The sequence below is a fragment of the Penicilliopsis zonata genome (genome assembly GCF_001890105.1).
Source record: "Penicilliopsis zonata CBS 506.65 unplaced genomic scaffold ASPZOscaffold_10, whole genome shotgun sequence".
Taxonomy (NCBI): Eukaryota; Fungi; Ascomycota; class Eurotiomycetes; order Eurotiales; family Aspergillaceae; genus Penicilliopsis; species Penicilliopsis zonata.
Window position 1 is genome coordinate 862,596 of NW_019208919.1, and position 25,339 is coordinate 887,934.

At 56.6% G+C, this 25,339-nt stretch overlaps 11 protein-coding genes across 11 annotated transcripts; 4 read left to right on the forward strand and 7 right to left on the reverse strand.

Annotated features, from left to right (window-relative positions):
• Positions 1–175: 175 nt before the first annotated feature.
• Positions 176–3,276, forward strand: ASPZODRAFT_143759 (hypothetical protein; the record flags this gene model as incomplete). Its single annotated transcript, XM_022724941.1, has 5 exons — positions 176–207; positions 557–1,139; positions 1,208–1,870; positions 1,952–3,220; positions 3,265–3,276. 5 exons carry the CDS (start codon positions 176–178, stop codon positions 3,274–3,276), a joined length of 2,559 nt encoding a protein of 852 aa, XP_022580399.1.
• Positions 3,277–3,411: 135 nt separating this feature from the next.
• On the reverse strand, positions 3,412–5,194 carry ASPZODRAFT_17324 (hypothetical protein; the record flags this gene model as incomplete). Its single annotated transcript, XM_022726998.1, has 3 exons — positions 3,412–4,515; positions 4,811–4,878; positions 4,957–5,194. 3 exons carry the CDS (start codon positions 5,192–5,194, stop codon positions 3,412–3,414), a joined length of 1,410 nt encoding a protein of 469 aa, XP_022580400.1.
• Positions 5,195–5,773: 579 nt separating this feature from the next.
• On the forward strand, positions 5,774–7,853 carry ASPZODRAFT_133763 (hypothetical protein). The gene has a single exon (XM_022723348.1). The coding sequence runs from the start codon at positions 5,987–5,989 to the stop codon at positions 7,751–7,753; it is 1,767 nt and encodes a 588-aa protein (XP_022580401.1). The 5' UTR covers positions 5,774–5,986; the 3' UTR covers positions 7,754–7,853.
• A 380-nt stretch (positions 7,854–8,233) lies between these two features.
• On the forward strand, positions 8,234–11,020 carry ASPZODRAFT_98890 (hypothetical protein; the record flags this gene model as incomplete). The annotated part of the gene is made up of 3 exons (XM_022730590.1): positions 8,234–8,503; positions 8,582–8,984; positions 9,027–11,020. The coding sequence occupies 3 exons, from the start codon at positions 8,234–8,236 to the stop codon at positions 11,018–11,020; spliced, it is 2,667 nt and encodes an 888-aa protein (XP_022580402.1).
• A 291-nt stretch (positions 11,021–11,311) lies between these two features.
• ASPZODRAFT_17327 (hypothetical protein) lies at positions 11,312–11,815 on the forward strand (the record flags this gene model as incomplete). The annotated part of the gene is made up of 1 exon (XM_022726999.1): positions 11,312–11,815. The coding sequence occupies one exon, from the start codon at positions 11,312–11,314 to the stop codon at positions 11,813–11,815; it is 504 nt and encodes a 167-aa protein (XP_022580403.1).
• Positions 11,816–11,823: 8 nt separating this feature from the next.
• Positions 11,824–14,004, reverse strand: ASPZODRAFT_26497 (hypothetical protein). Its single transcript, XM_022728050.1, has 5 exons — positions 13,743–14,004; positions 13,398–13,674; positions 12,947–13,347; positions 12,764–12,898; positions 11,824–12,707 (listed from the first exon to the last, which is right to left on the reverse strand). The coding sequence occupies exons 1-5, from the start codon at positions 13,830–13,832 to the stop codon at positions 11,907–11,909; spliced, it is 1,704 nt and encodes a 567-aa protein (XP_022580404.1). The 5' UTR covers positions 13,833–14,004; the 3' UTR covers positions 11,824–11,906.
• A 316-nt stretch (positions 14,005–14,320) lies between these two features.
• On the reverse strand, positions 14,321–15,248 carry ASPZODRAFT_544767 (hypothetical protein). The gene has a single exon (XM_022728470.1). The coding sequence runs from the start codon at positions 15,192–15,194 to the stop codon at positions 14,586–14,588; it is 609 nt and encodes a 202-aa protein (XP_022580405.1). The 5' UTR covers positions 15,195–15,248; the 3' UTR covers positions 14,321–14,585.
• Positions 15,249–15,312: 64 nt separating this feature from the next.
• Positions 15,313–16,622, reverse strand: ASPZODRAFT_133764 (hypothetical protein). The gene has a single exon (XM_022723349.1). It carries the CDS (start codon positions 16,361–16,363, stop codon positions 15,350–15,352), a length of 1,014 nt encoding a protein of 337 aa, XP_022580406.1. The 5' UTR covers positions 16,364–16,622; the 3' UTR covers positions 15,313–15,349.
• Positions 16,623–16,726: 104 nt separating this feature from the next.
• ASPZODRAFT_98895 (hypothetical protein) lies at positions 16,727–19,922 on the reverse strand (the record flags this gene model as incomplete). Its single annotated transcript, XM_022730591.1, has 4 exons — positions 19,425–19,922; positions 18,722–19,364; positions 16,967–18,672; positions 16,727–16,917 (listed from the first exon to the last, which is right to left on the reverse strand). Exons 1-4 carry the CDS (start codon positions 19,531–19,533, stop codon positions 16,727–16,729), a joined length of 2,649 nt encoding a protein of 882 aa, XP_022580407.1. The 5' UTR covers positions 19,534–19,922.
• A 57-nt stretch (positions 19,923–19,979) lies between these two features.
• On the reverse strand, positions 19,980–21,742 carry ASPZODRAFT_98898 (hypothetical protein; the record flags this gene model as incomplete). Its single annotated transcript, XM_022730592.1, has 5 exons — positions 19,980–20,637; positions 20,697–20,874; positions 20,919–21,437; positions 21,485–21,631; positions 21,677–21,742. 5 exons carry the CDS (start codon positions 21,740–21,742, stop codon positions 20,036–20,038), a joined length of 1,512 nt encoding a protein of 503 aa, XP_022580408.1. The 3' UTR covers positions 19,980–20,035.
• Positions 21,743–21,792: 50 nt separating this feature from the next.
• Positions 21,793–25,174, reverse strand: ASPZODRAFT_133766 (hypothetical protein). The gene is made up of 12 exons (XM_022723350.1): positions 24,927–25,174; positions 23,752–24,861; positions 23,569–23,700; positions 23,181–23,515; positions 23,087–23,132; positions 22,988–23,043; positions 22,922–22,938; positions 22,712–22,872; positions 22,598–22,666; positions 22,419–22,550; positions 22,150–22,372; positions 21,793–22,098 (listed from the first exon to the last, which is right to left on the reverse strand). The coding sequence occupies exons 1-12, from the start codon at positions 25,148–25,150 to the stop codon at positions 21,949–21,951; spliced, it is 2,655 nt and encodes an 884-aa protein (XP_022580409.1). The 5' UTR covers positions 25,151–25,174; the 3' UTR covers positions 21,793–21,948.
• Between the last annotated feature and the right edge of the window lie 165 nt (positions 25,175–25,339).

Below are 25,339 nucleotides of genomic sequence, written 5' to 3' on the forward strand. Positions count from 1 at the left end.
AGACTATCAGAGAAACCCCCCAGAATCGATGAAAGACACGAAAAGGAGGCCCAGATAGATGGAGAGATGGACAACCCCGTCTGTGGGAAGAGCGAAGAAAAGATGAGGCAATTGAAGAGCAAATAACGAGCAGCCCACGTGCCGTCGCTTCCCCGCAGAGTGGCCGGCTCTTATCATGGCTAACCAGAGGTGGACTAGATCAGTACAGTAAGTACGATACAGTAATACAACAGCAAATACAACAGCAAATACAACAGTCAATACAGTCATACAAATGGAACATAGGTAGCAGAATATTCCTGATCTATCATCGTAAATTCATAGAAATATTAAATTATAAGATAGTGCTCTGTACTCTGTACTAGTTGTTATAACACTAAATAAGCTCAAGTGTACAATACAAGCGTTACTCGGTTTAGTTTGTACAAAGCAGTACCTTGGGAGGTATCTTTCATCTGCCGCAATCAAAGCTCTCCTTCTCTTCTTCCTCCTCCTCCTCCTCCTCTTCCTCTTCCTCTTTCTCATCGTTGTCATCTCCTAACTGCTCTCTCATCAGATTTGACTCCCTCCTCGTCTCGTCTGGGGTCATCATGACCACCACCACCACCACCGCGGCGGCTGCGGCCACCACCACCAGCCGAGCGGCGGTTCAGGGCATTCTGCAAGGCAGCAACCCATCGCACTATGACTCGTCGAACCCCATCATCGTGTTTATCATCCAGGCGGGCATCATCATCATCTTCTGTCACCTGCTGCACTGGCCGCTGGCCAAGATCAACCAGCCCCGCGTCATCGCAGAGATCATCGGCGGCATTTTGCTTGGCCCGTCTGTCATGGGCCGCATCCCGGGCTTCACCGACGCCATCTTTCCCACGGCTTCGATTCCCAATCTGAACCTGGTCGCGAACCTGGGCCTGGTGCTGTTCCTGTTCCAGGTCGGTCTCGAGACCAACGTGCGCTTCCTGGTCAGTAACTGGCGGGTCGCGTCCAGTGTCTCGGCCGCCGGCATGATTCTACCCTTTGGCCTCGGCAGCGCCATCTCGTACGGCATCTACAAGCAGTTCCAGAATGAGGCAGACACGGTTCCTGTCAGCTACGGCACATTCCTGCTCTTCATCGGTGTTGCCATGGCTATCACTGTAAGACTCTCTTCTTCTCTCCTCCTTCTTCTTCTACTCCGTTTGCTGGTAAAATCGCTGACAACCAGGCCTTTCCCGTGCTCTGTCGCATTCTCACCGATCTGAAGCTGTTGAGCACAAATGTGGGTGTCATCGTACTCTCCGCGGGCGTCGGTAACGATGTGGTTGGCTGGATCTTGCTGGCGCTGTGCGTTACCCTGGTCAACGCCGACAGCGGCATCACTGCCCTCTATGTCCTGCTGGTCCTCGTGGGCTACATTCTGATGCTGGTGTTTGTCTTCCGCCCCCTGTTCATGCGCTTCCTGAAACGCACGGGGAGCTTGGAGAAGGGTCCTAGCCAAGCCGTCGTCACCGTCACCCTGCTCATCACCCTCGCCTCCGCCTTCTTCACCCAGGTTATCGGCATCCACGCCATCTTTGGCGGCTTCATCATCGGCCTCTTGTGTCCGCACGAGGGCGGCTTTGCCATCAAGCTCACCGAAAAGATCGAAGACTTGGTCGCTTCCATCTTCCTCCCTCTCTATTTCACCCTCTCCGGGCTCAGTACCAATCTTGGCTTGCTCAACACGGGTATTGTCTGGGGATATGTCGTTGGCATTATTGCCATCGCTTTCATCGCCAAGGTGACCGGAGGCGCGTTGGCTGCTCGTTTCACTGGCCTGCTTTGGCGCGAGAGCTGTGCCATTGGAGTTCTGATGAGCTGCAAGGGTCTAGTCGAATTGATTGTTTTGGTAAATACTTCTCAAGACTGGAAATGAGAGATGGGAGAGAGAGAGAGAGAGAGAGAGAGAGAGAGAACTAATATCTGGCAGAATATCGGACTTGATGCAAAGATCCTCAGCACCCAGACCTTCACCATGTTTGTCGTCATGGCCCTGGTCACGACCTTTGCCACTACCCCGCTGACTGTCGCCCTCTATCCGACATGGTACCAGATCAAGGTGGATCGTTGGCGTCGCGGTGAGATCGACTGGGATGGCCAGCCGCTGCAGCCCGAGGGTCGCGCCGATAGCGTGCAGCTGACCAAGGATCATCTCAAATCCATCACCGTCCGAAAGCTGGTGGTCTATCTGCGCCTGGACGGTCTGCCAGGCGTCTGCACGCTGGCCGCTCTGCTGGCAGGTTCTTCCAGCCGGGTCACCCCCCGGGTCCACCCGGCCAAAACGACGCAGGCCGAAATTCCGGTTGCACCACAGGACACCGAGGAATCGATGGGCACTCCCGAGGATGGGGACGGGCGCAAAGCCCTGCAGGTCCACGGGGTGCGGCTGATCGAGCTGACAGACCGAGTCTCGAGTGTGATGAAGGTCTCTGAAATCGACGAGTATTCGCTCTGGGACCCGGTCGTGAACACCTTCCGCGCCTTTGGTCAGTGGCACAACATCTCGATCATGGCCGGGGTCTCGGTCATCCCGGAAGCCGCCTACGCTGACACGGTGGTGGACATGGCGCGCGAAGAGTCCACAGACCTACTACTCCTCCCCTGGAGCGAGACGGGCGGCATGACCGAACGGCTGAGCGGCCTCGGCCTGGACGAAGAGGACTCGCGCTTCGCCAACGGGCCGTACGCAGCCTTTGTCTCGAGCGTCGTCAGCCGTGTGAAGAGCAACATCGGCGTCTTCATCGAGCGGAGCGTCTACCAGAGCAACACCACCGCCCCGTCCGCCACGCAGGACCGTCCGCCTAACCCGCGCTCCCTGAGTGCCCGGAGCTCGGTCTGGAACCGCTCCCCCGCCGGCGGCGCCCGCTCCCACCACATCGTCCTGCCGTTTTTCGGCGGCGCCGACGACCGTTTCGCCCTGCGCTTCGTCCTCCAGCTAGCCCAGAACGACCACGTCACCGCGACGATTGTCCACGTTGACGTGCCTCCTTCATCGTCTGCTCACGCAGCGAAAGCTACAGCGCAGGCGTCTTCTGATTCCGAATCCGATTCCATCTTCTTCGCGACCCTCCACGACTCGCTCCCCACAACCCTCTCCGACCGGGTCGTTTTCCGCCGCATCTCATCTACGGAGACAACCCGCGACCCGCTCCGCCTGGCTGTGTCTTGGTGCTGCAGGCTCGCACCTAATAATGAACTGGTATATCCTTATTTCAATTTATTATATATATATATATATTCAAGGTATATGGTTAAAAAATAATGACAGCCGCTGGGGGTATGTAATGTATGTAGTATGTACAGGTCTGAACTTTTGATGTGCGCCATCTAGCCAGTATTAAAGATTTTTTTAGAGAGATTAGGAATTATGAGAGGATATGAGAGAACGTGTTATGAGTAAGCTGCATGAGGATGCAGATAGGGCAACCCCATTTCGAATTCTTCGAGCCAGTCAGCGGCAGGACTGGAGGAGGACTGGGTACGACGGGAGGAGGGAAGAGAGTGCGAAGGACATTGCGACTGGGACTGGGAGAGAGAGGAGTCCGGCTCGTAGCCGCTGGAGGCGGGATCGGGAAGGGAGCAGGCGCCCTTTGCGACGAGGACCAGCTTGCCGAGAATGGAGTACTCGAGCTTGAGCTTGATGCTGTAGACGAAGGCCTTGAGGGTGACCTGGATGGGGTAGTAGCCTGCGTACTCGATGCCGACGACGGCGAGGTCCATGGCGAGGATGACGATGTTGATGACGAGCAGTTGGTTGAAGATGCCGCGGCGGCAGCCCTGGGGCCGTAGGCGCAGCAGCTTGACCGTTTCCCAGACGTAGATGCCGGAGATGATGAGTTCCTGGAGACAGAAGCCGACGACTTGGATGCGCTCCATGATACTGTAGCCGAAGGCGAAGGACGGAAAGCTTGGCGAGGCGTCACCGTAGATGAGCACCGCGGTGGGGATGTGCAGGCAGAAGGCGTTGATGATGATCATCCACCGCACGGCGTGGAGCACCTTGGGGTTCTGGCAGACCAGGTGCAGCCGCGAGTACAACACCAGCGACTGACCCGTAACCATGCCCATCCAGGGGAAGACGATGAGGGTGACGGGAAGATACGGGTTGACACCGGTGTGGAAGAAGATGAGGAGGAAACCAATCGCGTATGGGATGAGGCAGGCCGACGCGACCAGCAAGCTCCAGAAGTAGAGCCCCTGGCGGCGCTTGAAGGTGCCAAAACACAACACGATCAGCTCGAGGGAGTTGAAGAGGGTCATGGAAATGAAGGCCGCAAAGATCAACTGGTCGGTCCGCCGCTGGTATGCGCTGGGATCGAACAAGCCCTCGGGAGAGTTGTCGGCTCGTGGCACCGCCATGGAAGCACTGTCTGCAACGGCGACATCAGGGAGCGTTGAACTGGCCACCGCAGCAGCAGCAGCAGCAGCAGCGACAGCAGCGACAGCGACAATGAATGTGCTCCGGGCCGAAACGGATTGCGCGGATTGTTCGACCTTGGGTGGCGATCAGACAATGGTCTTGTGCTCTTCGCCGGGGGGTCCGGGGCGCGCTTTTATGCCTGGAGCAGGGGAAGCGAATGCGCCTCGGGGACGCGCACCCTGAAGACGAGAAAAGAGTTCAACGGCGATTGAAAAGGCCCTTTGGAGATTTCGATTTCCTGGGGAAGAGGGGGGGGAGGCGGCCAGTAGAAATAAAACGTCGGCAACCCAAAAAAACCTAGTTGTGGGAAGCAGGCAAGCGATCGGATATTTGACCACCGGTCAAGGGGAAAAGAAAAAAACTTTATACACCACGCAGCAAGGAGATTCCAAAGTGACGGTCCTTTACCCCCCTGTTCTCTCGTAGTCCGTGCCGTGCTAGTGGTGGAAAGAAACGCTGACGATCAGTATACGGACGGGAGAGGATCTTGGGGGGGGGCTGAATTGGCAACTTACCGTGCACAGAAGCGTCCTGCCGACTTGCACGAGGCCAGACCCAGCGAGCAATGGAATAGAGGCTGTCTCCAGATCTTCGCCGTGTGTCCAAATCCCCATTCTGCAGCCAGCAGCGACCCCGTAACCGACTGACAGCCCCCACGGCAAACCACGGATCTGAGCGACGCACAGCGCACGCACTGGATCCGGCGTCGCCGCTCTGGACTATTGAACCGAACTTTTGGGTCCATGACTCCATGACGAACTCAAATCGGATCGCCAGTGGACCAGACTGATAGGCGCCGGCCTGGCCGATGGCCTTCGGGGACCCAGACGGAGACGGGGGCTTTCGGAGGGAGTCGAAAAGAGGAATACGAGACCGAAATACAGGCTAGTATTTCTAATTTGGGACAGTGAGGCAAATAAAGGCACAGACGAAGTTAATATCGAGAGTGAGAAGGAGACAGCGAGAGCGAAGTCAAGTCGAGTCGAAGTTGAAGTCAAGTCGAAGTTGTGATCGTGACTTTCTACAGTCTGAAGTGCCTCAGGTGTCTGTTGCCTCAGGCATAGTTCTAGCCTCAGGCATAGTTCTAGCCTTAGGCATCAATATTGTAGCCTTATCCTCAGTACCCTAACCAGTACGGGCTAGTCCATTCCCTCTCTCTCTCTCTCTCTCTCTCTTCTCTCCTCTTCTCTTCTCTTCTCTCCTCTTCTCTCCTCTTCTCTTCTCTCTATCCTTCTCTTCTCTTCTCTTCTCTCTCAACACGACATGAACAAAAGCTCAACAACCTGATGGGGCTGCAATCGACCCGCTCTCGGGCCCTGACGTCAGGCCAGGCCAGGCCCGGTTTCGATCGTCTCGATCTGGCGGATCTGCCTGCGGAGTACGACATTCTTTCCGATCGCGATCGCGATCGTGTCGGTTTAATAAAGCAAGGACGCGTGGGTTCGCGAGGAAAAATAACGAGTGTTCATGATCCGACGAGCTTTGGTTCTGTCTCGCCCTGTGTTTATCCCAACTTCTCGCTTTCTTCCCTCGCGGCCCTTCACGATGCCTCGGGCGAGAAAACGACGAGCACCCGAGGAATCTCACGATGAACCACCCCCTGGAAATGACAGCCAGACGGTGAATCAACCGTCTGTCGGCGAAGTACCTCGGTTTCATCCCTCGGCACAGCAGCTCGAGGAGTTTGGGATCGTGTTGCGGGACTTCTACCCCCCCGAGATGAGCAACGAGCGCTGCCACGCCTACACGAACGGCACCTTGCTACGACCCATCGAGGAGCTGCAGCAGGCCTACGAGGAGACTCAAGATGAGCGACGGTCGGTTGAGCCGCACCGTGCCGTCGTCCATTGGTTCAAGTCCGATCTGCGGTTGGAAGATAACCGGGCTCTACAGCTGGCGTCGCAGGTGGCGCAGGAACACAAGATCCCGCTGATCTGCCTCTATATTCTCTCCCCGGAGGATCTGACTGCACACTTGTGCAGTCCCGCCCGCGTCGATTTCACCCTGCGGAACCTGCGAGTGCTGAAGGAGGTGCTGGGCGAACGCGATATCCCGTTGTACATGGAAACGCAGGACAAACGGCAGGCGATCCCGGGGCGGATTGTCGAGCTGTGTCAGCAGTGGGGGGCCAACCATATCTTCGCGAACCTTGAGTACGAGGTCGACGAGCTGCGCCGGGAAGCCCGACTGATCCGCCGATGCGCCCGCCAGGGAATCAAGTTCGAGGCCGTCCACGACACCTGCGTCGTGACCCCCGGCGCCCTGGCCAGCCAGCAGGGCAACCAATACGCGGTCTACACGCCCTGGTACCGGGCCTGGTGCACGTTTCTGCGCCAGAACCCGGAAAATCTAGAGGTGATCGATGCCCCCGCCTCGAATCCGGCGGGCGCCCGGAAGCAGCTGGCGGCCGACCTCTTTGCCAGCGAGGTGCCCCCTGCTCCGAGCAACAAGACCTTGTCGGACGAGGAGAAGAAGCGGTTCCGCACGCTCTACCCGGAAGGGGAGGAATCGGCGCTGGAGCGGCTACAAAAGTTCCTAGACTCCGCCGGCCGCCAGTACGCCGACAATCGCAACTACATGGAGAAGCAGGCGACCTCGGTGCTCAGCCCGTACCTGGCGGCGGGGGTGCTGAGCGCGCGGACGGCGGTGTCGCGGGCGCAGGCGGCGAACCGACATCAGCTCACGGGCGCCAACGCCGGCCTGTCGACCTGGATCAGCGAGGTGGCGTGGCGCGACTTTTACCGGCACGTGCTGGTGCACTGGCCGTTCATCTGCATGAACAAGTGCTTCAAGCCCGAGTTCACCAACGTGGAGTGGGAGTACGACGAGGAGACCTTCTGCGCGTGGAGCGAGGGCCGCACGGGATATCCCCTGGTGGACGCGGCGATGCGCCAGCTCCGCCACTGCGCGTGGATGCACAACCGCCCGCGCATGGTGGTCTCTTCTTTCTTAGCCAAGGACCTGCTGATCGACTGGCGGCGCGGGGAGCGGTTCTTCATGGAACACCTCGTCGACGGCGACTTCGCCTCCAACCACGGCGGCTGGGGGTTCGGCTCCAGTACGGGAGTCGACCCGCAGCCGTACTTTCGCATCTTCAACCCTGTGCTGCAGAGCGAGCGCTTCGACCGCGACGGCGAGTACATTCGCCGCTGGGTGCCCGAGCTGCGCGACGTCAAGGGCGCCGCCATCCACGATCCATACCACCGGGGGGCCGAAGCCATCGCTGCGAAGCAGGGCTATCCACGACCGATCGTCGACCACTCGGCGAGTCGTGGGCGAGCGTTGGCACGGTATAAACGGGCGTTGCAATAATTACATGTCTTTACTTCCACAGCGCTCTCGGTTAGTTACTACATAACTAATACTACAGTTCCATGTAACTACAACCACAGACAAGGTATCAATAAAACATCACATATCAATCCTTGTATAGCTGCACTTCAATTAATTAAGCATTAATCTATTTCTACCCCGGTTTTTACCCCGACTTGCAGTCGATTCTCGCCTCCAGCCTCGGCTAATTTCCTTCCTGGCGCCCACTTTTCCAAGAAACAATCGTTCAACATAAACTCCGACTGGTAAGACTGGCCAACCAACCAGTTATTATTATGGAGTAAATGCCTAGACTTGTGCAAACCCAACCACTGGAAGAATAATTGTCCTCCTCACGTGGCTTCCCCGCTCGTTTGTCGCTTCTTCTCCTGCTGATCCTCACCGAAACCTCCTCCTCACTCTCCGACCTGCTGCTCTCCCCCTCCCTGCCGACGAGCTGTTGACTGAAGCCATGAGGCAATGAATCAGCCGGCGCTGGCAGAGAATCTCCCAGCGGCCTCGCTGGCCCAATCCCCGACCCCCGCCGCCAGCAAGGACCCTGCTCCGGGCTCCAAGCGACGCTGGCGCCGCAACCGAGTCGCCTGCGATGCCTGCCACGCCCGCCGTGTGCGGTGCGACCGGGCGTTTCCCTGCTCGCGCTGTCTGCGAAGCGATATCCATTGCGAGTTCACCCGCGAGCGTCGTAAACGAGGGCGTGTCGCGCGCGCCAAGTTGAATGCCGCCGTCGTGGTGGCGGCGGCAGCAGAGGGGGAAGAAGAAGAAGACGAAGGAGAAGAAGAAGAAGAAGAAGAAGAAGAAGGGGAAAAGGAGAAGCCGGCTTGGAACGGACTGGCGAGCGCCAGCATCCGAAACAATAGTTCGAGCAGCAGTGTGGTGAAGAACCAGCCTCTGCCTCCGCCTATGGCTGTGACGGCTGCCTCGCCGGCCTCGACCTTTCACCAGCCGTCGCCACAGACAACCAACGGGACGACTGCACGGTCGGCGCCCAGCATTGACGACGGACGACGCGTACACCGTGACGGGGGCGCGATGATGGCTGGTCGGACACAGGCCCCAGGGCTACCGACGGGGAATGCGACGGAGGAGTGGCTGGCGGCGTCGAATCTGTCGCCAGACTCGTACGAGTTGCTGGGCGGCACCGGCTGGTTTGATGTCTTGAATGGCATTGATCTGGCCGCTGCGGGAGTCAGCAGCATTACAGGACATCGCGGTCGCACAGGCTCAGCATCTCAGGTAGCAGCAGCAGCAGCAGCAGCAGCAGCAGCGGCGGCGGCGGCGGCGGCGGCGGCAACGCTGAAATATCCCGTTTTGCAGCCGGTGATGCCGTATCTCGAGGGGTATCTGTCGCAGCGGCTGGTGAATGAGCTGCTGGAGCTGTACTTTACCAGTGCTTTTTCGACGCATATGCATCCGGTCTGTCACCACATCCACTGCTACGTGCTGCGCAAGGCCTCGTTCATGAACCGCGAGGCGCCGCGCCCCAGCAGCCCGGCGCTGCTCGCCAGTATGTTGTGGGTGGCTGCACTGGACGACCGGGCCTTTGCTCTCTCCATCTCTCCGCCGAAGCGCAAGAAGATCTGCCAGTTCCTCTGCGCGCTGACTATTCGTCTATTACGCCCGCTGATCCACGTCTCTTTCAAGGGCCCCGAGGGCGCTGCTGCTGCAAGCGCCTATACCGACGCAGGGCCTGAGTATCCGACGACGGGGCATCCCTTTGAGGCCGGTACGGGTAGCGGTAGCGGCGGCGGTGGTGGTGGTGGTGGTGGTGGTGGTGGTGGCGGCGGCGACGATAGGGGTCTTGTCGGACCAGCGGGTTCACTGGATGATATCATCACGTACATCCATGTTGCCTCGATCATTTCATCGAGCGAGCAAAAGGCTGCCAGCATGCGCTGGTGGCATGCCGCCTTCACGCTTGCGCGTGAGCTCAAGCTCAACCAGGAGATAGATGTGACCTCCCACGGCGATGGCCAGACGGACGCCGCCTCGAGCCCCGGATTCGACTACACGACGTGGGCGGGGATCCAGAGCCGCCATGAGTTTGATTACTCGACCACACAGGCCAGGCCCAGTCTCAATTGCGTCTGCGACCGGCCGTACAGTTATGGCGCCACGGCCACGAACATGATCACCGAGGAGCACCGCGAGGAGCGGCGCCGCACCTGGTGGCTGCTTTACATCATGGACCGCCACCTGGCGCTGTGCTACAACCGGCCCCTGGCCTTACTGGACGCCGAGAGCGAGGATCTCCTCTTGCCGCTGGACGAGGGGGCCTGGCAGGCCGGCCACATCCACAGCAACAGCCCTAGACCGGATGGCCCGCAGTGCCTGCTCTCTGGCGAGAAGAACCGGCGGCGTGTCTTCCCGCATTTTGCCTGCCACGACCACTCCATCTTCGGCTTCTTCCTCCCGCTGATGACCATCACCGGCGAGCTGATCGATCTCAACCAGGCGCGCAACCACCCGACCTTGGGGCTGCGGCTGCAGGGCCGTGAAGCGTGGGACGTGCACGTTGCCGAGGTGCTGCGCCAGCTCGAGATCTACAAGAGCAGCCTGTCTGCCTTTGCGGCGGCAGAGCAAGACCATCTCCCTCCTGAGGGAGTCGATGGAGGTGCTACTACTGCTGCTGCTGCTACTACTACTACTACTACTACTACTACTACTACTACTACTACTACCACTGCGGCTGCTACTGCTACTGCTACTTCCGGTGGTACTTCAACCCCCTTATACTCATGGCACACGCAGACCGTGCTAGCGTACGCGTCGTACCTAGTGCACGTCCTGCACATCCTGCTTGTTGGGAAATGGGACCCCGTCTCGTTGATCGAAGATAAAGACTTTTGGACATCGTCGCCGACGTTTGCGTCGACCATCTCGCACGCCCTCGACGCCGCCGACTCGGTCGAGCACATCCTCCGCTTCGACTCGGACATCAGCTTCATGCCGTACTTCTTCGGCATCCAACTCCTGCAGGGCAGCTTCCTGTTACTCCTCATCGTCGAGCGGCTGCAGCAGGAGGCCGGCGAGGGCATCCTCAACGCCTGCGAGGTCATGATCCGCGCCACGGAGTCGTGCGTCGTCACCCTCAACACCGAGTACCAGCGCAACTTCCGCCAGGTGATGCGCAGCGCCGTCGCCCAGGCGCGCGGGCGCCCGGTCAACCATAGCGAGATTCGATACCGCCGAAAGGCTGTTCTGGCCTTGTATCGCTGGACGCGCAAGGGGACAGGCTTAGCTTTGTAGTCCCTCTCCTAGTTACCTCTACCTCCTAATTAATACTACCTCTACCTCTACCTCTCTCCACCCCCTACTAGTTGACTTGTATTATGTATTATGGATATGGATAATATTCATACCCCGCACGGTTAATAGACGGTTAAAAGCACTGCGGAGTCGTGCCGAGGACCAATCGCGAAGCGCACAGCCAGCTTCCCCGGATTCAATTTACCGACTTCGGTAGAATGATGGAATAAATAGAGGTATTGATCTGGGCCCAAGGACGTACATTCTACTCTTTTCCGGAGAATAGTCAATATGGCAGACACCATGAACATCAATATGAATATGAACACCCTCGATATGAATACGAACATGAACTCCGACGCGTTCGACTGGACCGACTGGTCGTTTCTAGACCGCGGGTTCTTCAAGAACATCGAGGTGGATCTGCAGCGGGCAATGGAGACGAAGGACCTGTGCGAGACGAAGCCGAGTCAACCTTTGAATGATCAATATGGATATGATGGATACTATTTGGACTATGAGAATGTGAACACGAACACGAACCCGAGTTCAAACGAGAGTTATACCTCAAACGAGACTTATACCTCAAACGAGAGCTATCCCTCACATTCGAACTATACCTCACATTCGAACTATACCTCAAATCCAAAATATACCTCGAATCCAAACTATACCAACGTGAAGTCGAATGCGCTGACCCCCCTCGAGATGCCGGATGGATCGACTCGCCTGACGACGAACTGGTTACCGGTGGACGAGGTGGGATTTACCATACAGACCAAGGAAGTTGTATAATACGATATGCTCAGGTAATCATTGATCATAGCTAGTCATACTCATTCATACTCATAGCTACTCATACTCGTTATACTCGTGATTTCGTTACTTAAACATTGACGCGGACGACCTTGACAGCCGACTCGGAACACTGGTTGGTAAAGACTGTGAGACGCAGCTTGTGGCCGATAAAAGCAAAGAGGGTCTCGATGAAGCGCTTCTCCATCATCCCGTCGGCAAAGGTGTCGAACGCGACGCGGAGGATGAACATCATGCGCGAGGCGAGACAGCCCGGCGCGGCCAGAACGTAGTATTTCATGCTCCGGCAGATGTGACAGGCGTAGACGTATCGTTCGTGCGCCGAGCTGACGCTCACCACGCCCGAGTCGGCGGCCGAGAGCACCAGCCGCACCGCCCAGTAGAAACACATGCTCTGCGAGAGCAGGATGTCGGGGTAATAGTGGAGCGGGGGGGTGACGATCTGCATGGTCGAGAGGTTTCGGCATTGGAAGATGGGGAAGTTGTCGTCGTCGCGGGGAGTCGTTTGATCTTGCTGCTGCTGCTGCTGCTGCTGCTGCTGCCTCGAACTTGGAACCGGCACTTCCCACGCAGACCCGCCAGGATAAGTATCCGCATGTAAAGCCTTCCACTGGTGCAGTCGGCCGTCGAGCTCGCTGGCTTTTTCCCAGATGGCCGTCTGGGCGGCGACCAGATCGGAGGGAGCCAGAGCGTTGGTCTTGAGCGCCTCGGAAAACTCGTCAATCTGCGCCAGGTATGCAGGGATCTCGACGGCGATGTCGAGCAGCAGATGAAGGATGTCTTTGGGAGGGCCATCGGCCGGCCAGGGGACGCTTAACCATTCGGGTGTCGCCATGAACGAGGGGCGGCGATGGATCAGAGCTGCTGTTACCTGGAAAGTCAACAAAGCCATACAGTAAAGAGAGAGAGAGAGAGAGAGAGAGATACCCAGTATAGACGCAGGTCGACAAACATGGACCGTTCAATGCCGGTGCGATGGCGAAAGGGAGTGCGCGAACGGAGCAGGCCCAGGCCGCCTAATTGATGGCGCAGGATGGCATCTTTGGAGCTCTGCTTGAAGGCCTGTTCATTTAGTAGATTATTTCAAATCGGTTGGGTGGTAAGGAATACCTCGATAATGATGAAGAGCAAAACGACCACCAGCACTTCTGTCGACTTGCTCTGCTCGGGGTGGTTGAGCGCCTGCTGCAGCTGGCGCAGGACGCGAGTATAGCGGACATGGCCGACCTTCTCCATGCTGAGATGGCGCTCCTGACGGCCGACAAAGGTCAAGGAGGCGGCCTCGAAGGCGTGGGACAGCAGCGGCGAGAAGACACGCATCTGGGCGGCATCGCGTAGGCCGACGAGACTGCCGCAGTTGACGGCCTCGATGGGACTGAAGGCATTGATAAGACGGCCGACGAGGACCTCGAGGATCTGCTTGGCGGCCAGGGGGGAGCGCAGTTGGATCTGGAAGGAGTTGGTGGAGGAAGAAGAAGAAGAAGAGGAGGAAGTGGAGGAAGTGATGATGCCTGAGAGCAGATAAGAACAATTCTTGATTACTAAACACTAAGACACTCACTGTCCCGGCGTGTCAGGGCCTTTTCAGAGTCCGACTGCGGCGATTTGGGCTGGGGATTAGGGTTAGGGTTAGGGTTGCTGGGGTCATCATCAAGAGGCAGGTTGGCAGCGCGGCGGGCCTCGGCGAGCTGGACTTTGAGCTCCTGGCAGGACTGCATGAGCGACTCGATCAGGGCGGATTGATGGATGTAATGGCGGTCTTGTTTGCTGGTGCCATATTCGCATTCAGAGGGGGTCCCGCGTAGACAGCAGGCACTACATGGCTTGACCCGGTCGCACTGGAAGAAGATGAATAAAAATAAGATAAAAATAAGATAAGAATAAGAATAAGAATAAGAAATAATACCTTGACTTTGCGCTTGTGGCAGTTGAGGCATGAATAGGTGGGCCGGAACTTCTTACGGGAGCCTTTGGCCCCGTCTGCTACTTCGCTCATGCCGAGAGTAGAAAGAGTAGAAAGAGTAGAAGTAGAAGTAGAAGGAGTAGAAGTAGAAGGAGTGGTGGTAGAAGGAGTAGAAGTAGAAAGAGTAGAACTAGAAAGAGTAGAAAGAGTAGAAAGAGTAGAAGCAGAAAGAGTACAGAGTATGATAAAAACAGACAGAAAGAACAGAAACAGAAGAGAGAGAATGACAGGTCTGTGATCGGCAGTCCAGAGCTCTGGGCTTTGAGGGGATGCGAGTTGCTGACAGGTTCTGGGGGATTTGATTGGCGGGAAGTTGATGCAGCGCTAGCTGGATTGGGGTTGTAGTACTTGCACAAAGTACGTCTGGTTATCAGGGTAACCCTAGGGTTACACAGTAACATTAATCTACAGTAATAACTAGGGTCCTAACCCTAGGTTAGGGTTACATATAGCATACTATATTTGTAACCCTAGGGTTATAATATCATTAATCCCAGGGTTATGGTTTATTGTAGAATTAACTCTAAACTAGGTTGATAATGCCATAACCCTAGGGTTACAAATATCTGTTATGCTATTATATAACCCTAGGGTTATAATAGTAAACACCGATCTACAGTTCTGTACTTAGGGTTGTATAACCCTAGGGTTAGGGTTATACATAGCATAACATATATTTTTAACCCTAGGGTTATGGCATTATCAACCTAGTTTAGGGTTGGGTTACTCGATAGCATAATGTATAACCCTAGGTTATGCATATAGATCAATACCCTCCAGACTATGTCAGATCAGATTGCCCTCACTCACCCACTCATCCTCCAGAATCGCCATATCAATCAAATCCCACCACCGCCCATCCCGCCACATGGCCTCACGCAGCCTCCCCTCCTGAACAAACCCTATCGCGCGATACACCCGCAGCGCCCGCTCGTTGGCCCCATACACGCGCAGACTGATCCGGTGCAGTCCCCCCTGGCGGAATCCCCAGTCTAGGATCCATCGGATCGCCTCCGGGCCGTATCCTCTGCCTTGGTGTTCACTGGCGAGGGCGATGGCGAGTTCTGCCCGCCGGTGATGCAGTTGATTGGGGGGGTCTTTTTTTAACAAAATGATTCCAACTGAGGTAGTATCTTCAGTGCTACCGGTACTCCCAGTGCCACCACTAGTAGTACTAGAAGTACCACTACTAGGAATACACATCATCACCGCAATCAAAGCAGTCTCAATAACTGTCTTGCGGATTTCCACCGGCACGTCTTTTGTCAACGGCTTCAAGGCCCCAGGATAGATATTCGTCAGCACAGCCGGGTCATTGTACAGGGCTGTATACAGAAAGTCGTCGTCGGCAGGTTCAATGGCGCGGTAGACCAGGCGAGAGGAGCGGAAGTTCATTATAGTAGTGTAGTAGAAGTAGTGTAGTATATAGTAGAAGTAGTGTAGTAGTGTAGTATATATAAGTAGTGTAGTATATATATACTAGTAGTAGTGATTAGGACTATGAGTCATATATTCTTGCTTACTGTAATTCTATCTTCTGTCAGAAACTCCTAATTGACCTGCTTCTCCTCATGGAAATGCCAGAACCACCTCGTCAACCGCAACCAAAACGCCGTCAAGGCAAGAGGCTCATGGAACGCCCTGCCCAGTCCTGCGCGGATCTGCGACTCAACCACCCGTCGCCAGTCGATATGATGTGCGAAATGGAAGGGAAAGTGAAGGTGTTTACGGTGTTTACCACCCCTCTCGTCATCATCATCATCATCATCATCATGAAGATCATGATCTTCATGATGAAGAGTCCGCAACGTGCAATCCAGAACTGGCCGATCCGCCAGTTCAATCTGCGGTGGAAGAATCTGCGGCTGCTCGGCATCCAAGACCAGCTCGACACGCACCCTCCCCCGACTGGAAAACCGGTAGATCTGGACGGCGAGATCGTGTTGGCCCGCTGCAACTGCTGTCTGGTTGTAGCGGATGCTGAGGGCGACGAGCGGCGCCTGCCCCCTACGCAGCAACTGGCGACTGCGACTGCGACTGCGACTGCGATGGCGATGGCGATGGCGACGGTGACGGTGGACGAGCGGCGGTGCAATCTCGATCTCAAACTCGCCCTCGAGGATGAGGTTCGCCGACCCCGGCGACGCAGAGGACACGCGCACCCTGTTCCACCGAAGCGGTTGGGGAAACGTTTCCACCGCCCCCAGCACGATCTGTTGCGTTGACGCCGTCGCCGCCAGCTCGCCGTTGATGTATCGCACCGCCCGCGCACACAGCGGCTGCTCGTACTGCGTCCACAGCTTGTCGAGCAGGCCGTTGACCCATTCCACGCTCTCGCCGTGTGTCTGGGACCGTTGACGGGCCTCTTGCCGCTCCAGCTCGTCGCGGAGGCTGCGTTCGGTGCGCCCCAGACACACTCGATGCCGTGTACGACAGACGGCCAGCACCAGCAACAGCCAGACTGGGCTCCAGTGAAGCCGGGACAGGGTCCATGACACCAGACAGACCACGACGATGACCCGGCATTCCGCGAGCGGTTGATCGATCCATTCTGCCCACCTCATCTTTCTCTCTTTCCTTTCTTTTTCTTCCTCCTTTCAGGGCTTTCAGGGGGGGGATACACCTTGAAAGAAAACAGAGCGGTGGAGGTTCATGAGAGAACAAGTGATGTGTCGTATGCAGGCCTGAGAGATGCAGCAGGATTGGGCAGAGATTGGTCATTGTGTAACCGAACAGCGTCTTAATTATAGATGAGTTGTACAGAGTACAGTGGGGAGTTGCAGAACAAGAGGATGGATGGATGGAGTGACAGAGAATGTACAGGATGATTAAATGGAAAGCCTTTGAGAATAATCTTCTAGTATATTCTTTATATTATATCCCAGTCCGTAGTCATACAGGTATCTATTTTATAACTCCATAACTCCTCAACCATCTCTATTGATGAGATTCCATTTCCGGATGACCTCGTCGCATTCCTTGGCCGTCGCTCGGTGCATCTCGTCCTGTCCCAGTGCCATGCGAGCGTCGTGGACCGCCTGGTCTGCCTCTGCGAACAACGAGTGCCGCAGCGACTTGTGTAACCCTTTCAACGGATATCCGGCTAGTCCCCAAAGCCCTGAGACAGTCAGAAGAGAACATGATGCAATGCAAGTACCAAGACTTACCGGCCGGCGGCTTGAAAATCACCCCTGCAACGCCCTTTCCCACCCCCTTGACAAAGCCGGCAGTGCCGTGGTCTTCCCATCCCATCCGGGGATGGCTGACCAGCCCTCCGATCCCCTGCACAAACCCCTGCGTGAACTCGGACCCGGCCGCCTGCAGTCCCGTCCGCACGTCGGTGACCTTGGGCGTCGGCTTCACCGTGCGGTCGTGGTAGAGTCGCGGCATGTTGTGGAAGCCGCGCGACAGCGTCAGCGTCACGTCCATGGGTGGCACGATCAACACGTCCAGCATCTGTTTCGACCACCGCGGGATTCTCGACTTTTTGGTGGCTTTCGTCACGGGCAGACTGGGCTCGCTGGTGGTTGAGATGTCCGTGGAGATACTCAACGCCGACGACGACGATGAAGAAGAAGAAGAAGAATATGATGATGATGAATCAACAGAGTGTCGACTATTTTCGTCTGGTGCTGACCGTTTCCGTCGATGACACTGATGGTTCTGATGGTACTGCTGCGTGATCCCGACCAGTTCAAAGGGCATGTCGGCCAGTCCGGTGATGAACCGCGCCGTCGCTCCGAGAAACACGCCTGCTCCCGCGGAGATGGGCCCGGCGGGATCCCGGCTGGTGTCGTACTCTGCCGGTCGATACGGTTGGAGATGGCTGCTGCCTGCCTTGACGATCCCCCGGTCGATGAGAACCGATGCCGCAAAGGCGCTGAGGGGTATCCCCGCGGGCATCAGGCGGTACGACGCCGGTCGACCGGGACTCAGGGCGCAGGACCGGATTCCATCGTGGGTATTATTCGTCGTGAAGGTGTTGTTCTTGGCGATCGGACAGAACAGATGTTCGTGGAAGGCAGCAACGGTGCTCTGGACGCCGTTCTCGCCCCGCATCTGCTCGCTCAATTGACGCGCTCGCTCGCGGATCTCCGGGGTAAGAGCTTGCTGGATGCTTTCCGCCAGCCGGTCGGCCGTCAACTGCTTGAAGGGGATCGGGGTAGGCCCTGCCCCCGCACGAGCAACAATCGAACCCCAGAAGGGCTGGTCCCCGAAGAAGGGCACCACGACAGTCGGACAGCCGCAGGCGAGTCCCGTGGCGGTCGTTCCAGCACCGCCGTGGTGCACCACGGCGGAAACCCGCGGGAAGAGCCAGTCATGCGGACAGTTCCCTTGAAGCAGGTAGATGGAAGAGGGGATCTCCAGGCCCTGGTCCGCTGCTAATCGACTCCATCCGGCGGAGACGATGGCGCGGTGACCGGTACATTGGACGGCTTCGAAGACTGTCTTAGTCAGGGCGATGGGATCGGAGACCACGATCGACCCAAATCCGATATACAGAGGCGGGGAGCCGGCTTCCAGAAACGATACCAGCTCCTCAGGCGGGGCGTAGTCTGTGTCCGCAGGGAGGAAGATGAAGCCCGAGAGTCGGATGTGATCAGCCCAATCCGCCGGTTTGGGAAGAAGACTCGGCGACCACATATAGATGTACGGCACTTTCAACTGATGCACCAGACTCGGCGCTCGCACGGCGTCCAAGGTATCCAGCCCGATGCCACGGCGAAACTTGTTGATGATATCGCCCAGTCCCTCCCAGAGCATCATCTCGACGACGGCGTAGGATGCAAAGTTCGCGACCGACGGTTTGGCATTGTTGCGTCGGATGTTGGCCAGGGGGTGTGGGAAGGCCTGCGTTGGGGACCAGGGCATGCTATAGAAATAAGTATCGTATACAGATATACTCAAAGAGAGAGACGTACGTAAAGATCATAGTAAGGGGAATCCCTAACTTCTCCGCGATATGCAAATGGGCGAAGCTGGGCGGATTGGCAATGATCGCGTCGGCGACAAAGGGTCTAGACCGATAGTCGGCTGTTTTAACAGCAATGCCATCGATACCATCTTCGTCGAAGAGATCGTCTCGAATCTGATGCAGATGTGTGCCGTCGCCGGTCTCGAAGCACGACCGCCAACACCCGTCGAGAATGGTCGCGATGTCTCTGCGTCGTTTCGGGATCGCTCCACTGCGCAACGTGCTGAGATCAGGGACCAGCCCTGGGTTCCGCACCATAAAGGCCATCATCTCGGCCGGGTCGCCGCCGATATCGAAGAACTCCAGCCCATGCTCCAGCACAAAATCGCGGAAGGCCAGATGGGTCGCCAGCCGTACCCGGTGCCCAACCCGCTGCAGTTCCTCGCCCAGCGCAATAAACGGCTGCACGTCCCCGCGTGAGCCGACGACATGCATCACGATATTCAATCGGGAGAGCCTCGGTGTCTCTGCCTGTTCGGACTCGGCCCGTTCTGTCGGTATCCCCGCCTCTGTCTCCGGGTGTAAATGCGCCAGCAGTGACGCGATACTAGGCCGATGCTGTGCAATTTCGATGTCCAACCGGCCGTCATCTAATAATCAGCGTTCTCTTTCTTAAGCAAGCAGGGAAAGGAATCGAGATGTAGTCGTACTGCCCAGTCTCACCCCCGTGTGTAATCCATCCCCCCAGAAACTCGTCTCCCCGGTCTGCACAGACGGACCATACTCGTCCCGCCAGTCATCGGCAGAAAGGCCTGCCATTCTTGTTTCCTTCGCAGTGGATCCCAGCCGTAGTCCCGAGCCCTGTCCGGCAGGGTCGTGCAGGTACCTTTTGTAGGAGCTGGCCGGTGAGGCTGACTGCACGCCCGGCAGGAGAATTCGGGGTGGACTGCCTCAATGACATCATCGTCCGCCTGTTCCGGCCTGACTCAGCCATTCTCTCTCCACGCTGAGTAACGATGCGTTGTCTGTCTTGGCGTGAGAACAGCCGAGGCAGTTGGATTGTGAGGCTGGAGAGTCCGCGGAAGAGGGCGACGTCGGGGCGAGGGGTCTGCTGTTAGTGGGCTGATCTGGCCATCTGAAGAGCGCTTACTCAAGTAGATCAGACCACTCAGTATTCGCTAGCAATAGTATCCTGAGTCTGAATAACAATACTGAAAGCTGGTGATACGCAGAGCTACGGAGGACGGAAAGTGCAAGTACGCATGCGGGAATACGTCGGCCCGAAGAGCTGACTAAGGACTTCGTGACCAGGAATTGATGACTAAGGGGTGTTGCTGACTAAGAATTCTCTCTGAACCTGTTGAGATTGTCCATCTCCATCTGCGCCAGCGACAAACAGCTCAGTTTCTGGTGCTGTCTCGGTGAAATCCCCCAGTTGACGCCTGAACAGCTCCCCCCAAGACACGAGAATACCGACGATGCCCAAGGCGGCCAGCGAGATGAACGCTGCTGTGCCAAACACCCAGCCGACTCCGACTGCGGCAGCCCAGGGGGTGATGAAGAAGGTGGTGGTGAGGCCGAAGATCAAGCGGTACAAGCCCATGATGGCCGACATCTCTGCGACGAGGTCTGGGAAACAGTCGGTGAGGTATGCCGTGGTATGGGGCACGATGGACATGGAGCCGATAAACGTCAGCATGGATGCGAGGGCAAGAACGGCCCAGTGCAGGTGGTACTCCAGCGAGGCACCGAAAAGACCAACTCCGACGGGGACGAGGCTTGCAGGGGCCCATAGGCAGTGGAGGCGGAATTCCGGGCGCCAGATTCCTGACTGTCGGCGGGAGAGCCAGAGGGGGAGTCGGTCGCTCACGAAATGGCCGTACAGCTCGGCGATACAGACTCCAATCCACAGACAGAAGGTGACTGGAACACAGTCAATGGAGGTATTTGTCACAGTGAAGGCACTTACAGAAGGCACTTACAGGATGCGATCTCCGTCGAAGTAAACCCGTACCCGCCCTCGTCGACCGGGTCGGCGAGAAACAAATTCACCATAACGAGAGTCATGGTGCTGAAGCCAAAGTCAACCAGGAGAAAGAACCCGGCCAGCATGCCAAGCGGGGAGAACCCGATACGAAATTCATTCCGGACCATTCGTGTCTGTCGTTATCAGTATAGCGCATCAGGACACTGGAAGAACTCACGCAATCTCTCCACGACGCCGGCGTGGCGACAGCTCGACCAGTGTAGGTTCTCAGTCGACGATGAAGGAGAGACTCCTTGGCGGCAACGCTGGACTCCGAGTCTTCGAGAAAGCACAAGATGAGGAGGATGAGCAGGCCGTTCATCCCCGCCGTCCACCAAAACTGCACCGTCCACGACTGCGTGGAAATTATATACCCGCCAAAGATGGGCGCGGTGATGACGCCAAGCAGGTACGGGATATGCAGGATATGCAGACAGCGACCGCGGTGATGACGGAAAAACACCTGCACGACCATGGCCGACCCGAGAATCAGCGGACACCCGGCAAAGACGCCTGCTACAAACCGCGAGGCAAGGAACGCGCCGTAATCCTTCTCCCCCGTCATCAAAGCCGACCAGATGGCCGTGGCGAGCACTCCGACGGTCGACCACAGGAGACAGCAACACAGCCCGAATCTCCGCCCGAGAGGGACCACCAGCATCGGTCCTATGATTAAACCGGCCAGAGTAAGGGAGATCTAAGGATCCATCAGTATGCAACGGTAGAAGAGCGAAGGTGAAGTACATTGTAGTTCACTTGCACCGGCGTCTTGTGGTACACCGGCGCCTGTAAGAAGGAGCCCTGTAGATTCGTCATGGCGGAGATCTGGCTGGAGAAACAGGCAAACGCCCAGATGGAGAGTGTGATGTTTTTGCGAGCATCGGACCAGTTCTATTGATTAGAGAAGTCTACCTGCTGTTTCACTGCTTCACTTACCAGAGGATCATCTGGGTCGTCGGAGGGCTGTGGGATGAGAATTGTCCCGTCGGCGTCTTTCTTCATTGTGTATGTAGTAGAACAGATAGAATATATATCATAGATAAATAGATGGAATACTTTCTATACAAGTGTTTTGATGTGAGGTCACCCCTTGCTTCGTGTGACAGTAGCCACTTTGCAACTATTTACAATTATTTATATAGACTATAGATAAGAGAATCAAAGTATTAATATGAAATGGTATCATAGTCATCCGCAATCATGATGCATCATCCTGCCAAAAACCTCCACAGCTCATAGTTATCCCTCGGCTGGGCCACATTGAGAAAGGACAGACTATCGTTCGGTGAGTCCTGCGACGGCGAGTAATTCAAGGTCCATAGATTCGCGAACGACGGATCATCCATCGTTTCATGGTTCTGCAGTATGAGTAAGGTCCGGCAGCATAAGAAGTATGAAAGGTTTCTCACCTGCACACCCAAAGCAGAGTAGAACCCTGAATTCAAAGCCTCCTGCGGCATGGGCAGATTCCATGCATCGAGCGAGAGAGGCTGTGGCGGAAGAGTCACGGCAGGCTGCGTCTGTGATGCGCTGTCCAGCGAGACCTTGCGGGCGACGCGCTTCAGGATCTCGGCGAAGGGCGGCTTGACGCCTTCGACGGTTTGTCTGTTTCTCGCCTCGCTTGACAGGTCGCTGAAAGGTTAGCAGGATTGTAAGTGTGATATGTATGTCTACCTACCTGATGATGCGGAACGCAGACTCGACGATGTTCCGTAACGACGAGTTGCTGATCTCGCTGTACATGGAGAAGATGTCGTGTACCATTGCGATCACGCTCATCCGCTCGTTGATCTCGGCCGGAGGCATGTGGCTTTCTTGTTAGTATACATGAAGTAGGGAAATCAGTGAAGAACGTACTTGTCAATCGACCAAAAGAGGTCGAGGAAAAGGACCAGCGCGGCGCCAAGCGTATGCGAATAGACAAACCTGTACGTCAGCCATCGTTCATATAGATGTATGGTCACTGTTTACCAGAACGTCCCCCGCGTGGTCAGGTCGCGCAGGTTGTAGTGACAGTCCACCACGATCCGCGCGGACCGTAAACATTGCTCTCGCGAGTACACACATTTCGACTCGCGGGCGTATCCTCTGGAAAGGAACGGGCGGTGCAGGCGGACGATGCGCGAGTGGATCTAGATCAGTGAGCTGTGGTTCAAGTGGTATATTGTGATTCATGCTCACCCCTTCCAGAGCGACATCTAATACAGTTAGCAGAATCATAACTACAATGGAAAAAAGGTGACGTACTTCGTTGCCAGCGGACTTTCAAATCCTCGCCCTCTTGTTCGTATCGGTATGCATCACTGGTCAGTCAGTATAGCTCATCTATTTAGCAGGTAAACTTACGGCAGATCCTCTTCGATCTTGCGGTATCCAGCATCCAGATGCAGCACTGTTCTGTTAGTTTCCCCCAGTCCGACGTCTAATGAGTATCACATACCTCCTGCATAGGAAAACCGATCGACATGGGTGATCAGTCGGTCGTAGGTCTGCCGGAGCATATCTGCAATATGCCATTTATACACCTCGAAGGAGTTGGAGGTAGCCACGCGCGCCGGTTGCGTCGTGAAGCGCCAGTCCGTCGACGAGAGATCGCCGTCGTTGACGTTGGCAACGGGCTGGGACGTGCACTGTTCCGGATGGATCATGTAGCTGCGGAACCGTGCGCTGGCGCCCATCCAGTCGACCCACTGGAGGGCCGTCCAGGTGCGCAGGGCAAGATGGCGTTTAACGGCGTTCTTCCCGGGCGGCCATGCCGGGTCGTCGGGGGGCATCCTACTCGCTTAGTAGGGTGGATGATGAACGGAGGAGATAGAAGAGTTGTATACCTTTCAGGATCACTACCCAAGACGTGCAGTCCCATTACCTGCGCTGTGCGGATGGCCAGGGCTGTCCAGGTAAGGAGCATATCTGCCTTTCGCCCGGAAGTCTGGAAGAACTGGTTGAAAAGGATGACGGTTCTGAATAGTCAGCGGGAAGATCAGAGCAAAAGGAAGGAAAAGAACAATTACTGGATAGTTCGCAAACGTGGACTCGTCATAGCATCGCCTAGATAGAGAGCACGGACACTGACGGCGTGATACTTGCTGGTCAGCTCGTCTAGGCCCTGCAGCGACTCGGCGTGGAAGGGATGGCTGGGATCGATGGCTGCAGGCCGGTTATCGAGAGCCAAGGCCATGACCATGTAGAAGACGGCGAGCCAGAGGGGGTCAATCTCGCCGTGGCGGCCCTGCTGGACCATATCCCAGAAGCGGTCGAGCTCTGCCTGGAAGGAAGGCCAATGCAAGACGTTCGACCGCCAGTGGACGGTATCATAATACTGGGCGGCAAGATAATAGCTCTGGCGCACGGTGGGCAAGGCACCGAGCAGCCCCTGCAACAGGGTCGCCCTATGCATCTGCAGCTCCTCAAAGGTGCCGCCATCGATACTCCCCACGCCCATGAGGATGGGATTGTACCGCGCCAGCGAGGCATCCCAGGGCGGCGAGATGATGCTCGTACGGGCCGCGGTGAGCTCGAGATCGACGACGCGATCACCACCGTGGTCTGCACCCATCATCGTTCCTTCAGACGACGGGGTCAACACGCTTCCGCGCCAGTACTCGTGAGCAATGACCGACCGCCGAGGCCCGCTGCCAGGCGGGTTGAACGCGATGCTCTCCAGCGTGACTGCCGCGTCCTCGGCAGGATCATGCAGAGCAAGTGAAAGCCCTTCATCCGAGGTTGTTGATCCTACAGGAGCCGCGGCAGTAGCCGGTGCAGCAGTACCCGTGGCAGCAGCAGCAGCAGTACTCGTAGCAGTACTCGCAGCTACAGGAGCCCGCGTCGCGCTACCATTAGCATCCGGGGCACCACTGCCAGGAGCATTAAGACTAGCACCAGCGACAGCAGTTGGAGTCCGCTTGGCCGCTACCTCGCTGTCGATAAAGTCGACACTGCTGCCGCCGCTGCTGCCCTGCCGCAGGGCGAGAACAGCGTCTTCGACGGCGCGCAACCGCGCCTGCACATCGCGCATCTCAGAGCTCAAGGCAAAAGGCTGTGGCGCGGGCTCGATGCGCGCGTTGTCCCAGTTACATGCGTCGCCGGCGCCCCTTTTCAAGCAGGCCGTACAGGGGACGTTCCTTGACACGTTAACCGCGAACCAACAGCACACACAACACAACCAAGACGGCGAGAAAAAAAATACCTATCGCATTTGATCTTGCGCCGCTTACACTCCGAACAGGACAGGGCCATCTTAGCCCGCTTAGGCTGGGGCTCGTCATCTGGCGCGTCGGAGCGGTTTGTCTTCCCCGTGGGGTGGTGCAGAACAGCGGCTTTACCGTCGGCGGTCGGGCTCTGGGCGGGCCCCAGAGCAGCGGGGGACCCCCACCGACCGTCTCCGTCAAAGAGGTGGGCAAAGGAGGCCATGTTCTGCTCTTAGTGGGAGCAAACAACTAGTCGGTGGCAGTGCTAATGGAGAAAACAGATGCTGCCAGACGGAGATGCGGGCGGAGGTTGAGAAGGTGAAGTCGGTCGGAGGCATCGTCGGGGGGCTAGCCTGATATAGACTGTTTTGCCGTGCCGAGTGGGCGCTAGTGTAGAAGGGGAATTTCCGGC

Excerpts from the sequence above, each read along its gene's own strand:
- ASPZODRAFT_26497 (XM_022728050.1), bottom strand. The coding sequence starts at position 13,832 with ATGAGCGAAGTAGCAGACGGGGCCAAAGGCTCCCGTAAGAAGTTCCGG. Across the intron at positions 13,348-13,397 it reads GGCCCTGACACGCCGGGACA|GCATCATCACTTCCTCCACT; the intron begins GTGAGTGTCTTA and ends ATCTGCTCTCAG. Across the intron at positions 12,899-12,946 it reads TGCTCTTCATCATTATCGAG|GCCTTCAAGCAGAGCTCCAA; the intron begins GTATTCCTTACC and ends CTAAATGAACAG.
- ASPZODRAFT_133764 (XM_022723349.1), bottom strand. The coding sequence starts at position 16,363 with ATGAGGTGGGCAGAATGGATCGATCAACCGCTCGCGGAATGCCGGGTC.
- ASPZODRAFT_544767 (XM_022728470.1), bottom strand. The coding sequence starts at position 15,194 with ATGAACTTCCGCTCCTCTCGCCTGGTCTACCGCGCCATTGAACCTGCC.
- ASPZODRAFT_133766 (XM_022723350.1), bottom strand. The coding sequence starts at position 25,150 with ATGGCCTCCTTTGCCCACCTCTTTGACGGAGACGGTCGGTGGGGGTCC. Across the intron at positions 24,862-24,926 it reads CGCAAGATCAAATGCGATAG|GAACGTCCCCTGTACGGCCT; the intron begins GTATTTTTTTTC and ends TAACGTGTCAAG. Across the intron at positions 22,551-22,597 it reads CTCTTTTGGTCGATTGACAA|CCACATGCCTCCGGCCGAGA; the intron begins GTACGTTCTTCA and ends CTAACAAGAAAG.
- ASPZODRAFT_133763 (XM_022723348.1), top strand. The coding sequence starts at position 5,987 with ATGCCTCGGGCGAGAAAACGACGAGCACCCGAGGAATCTCACGATGAA.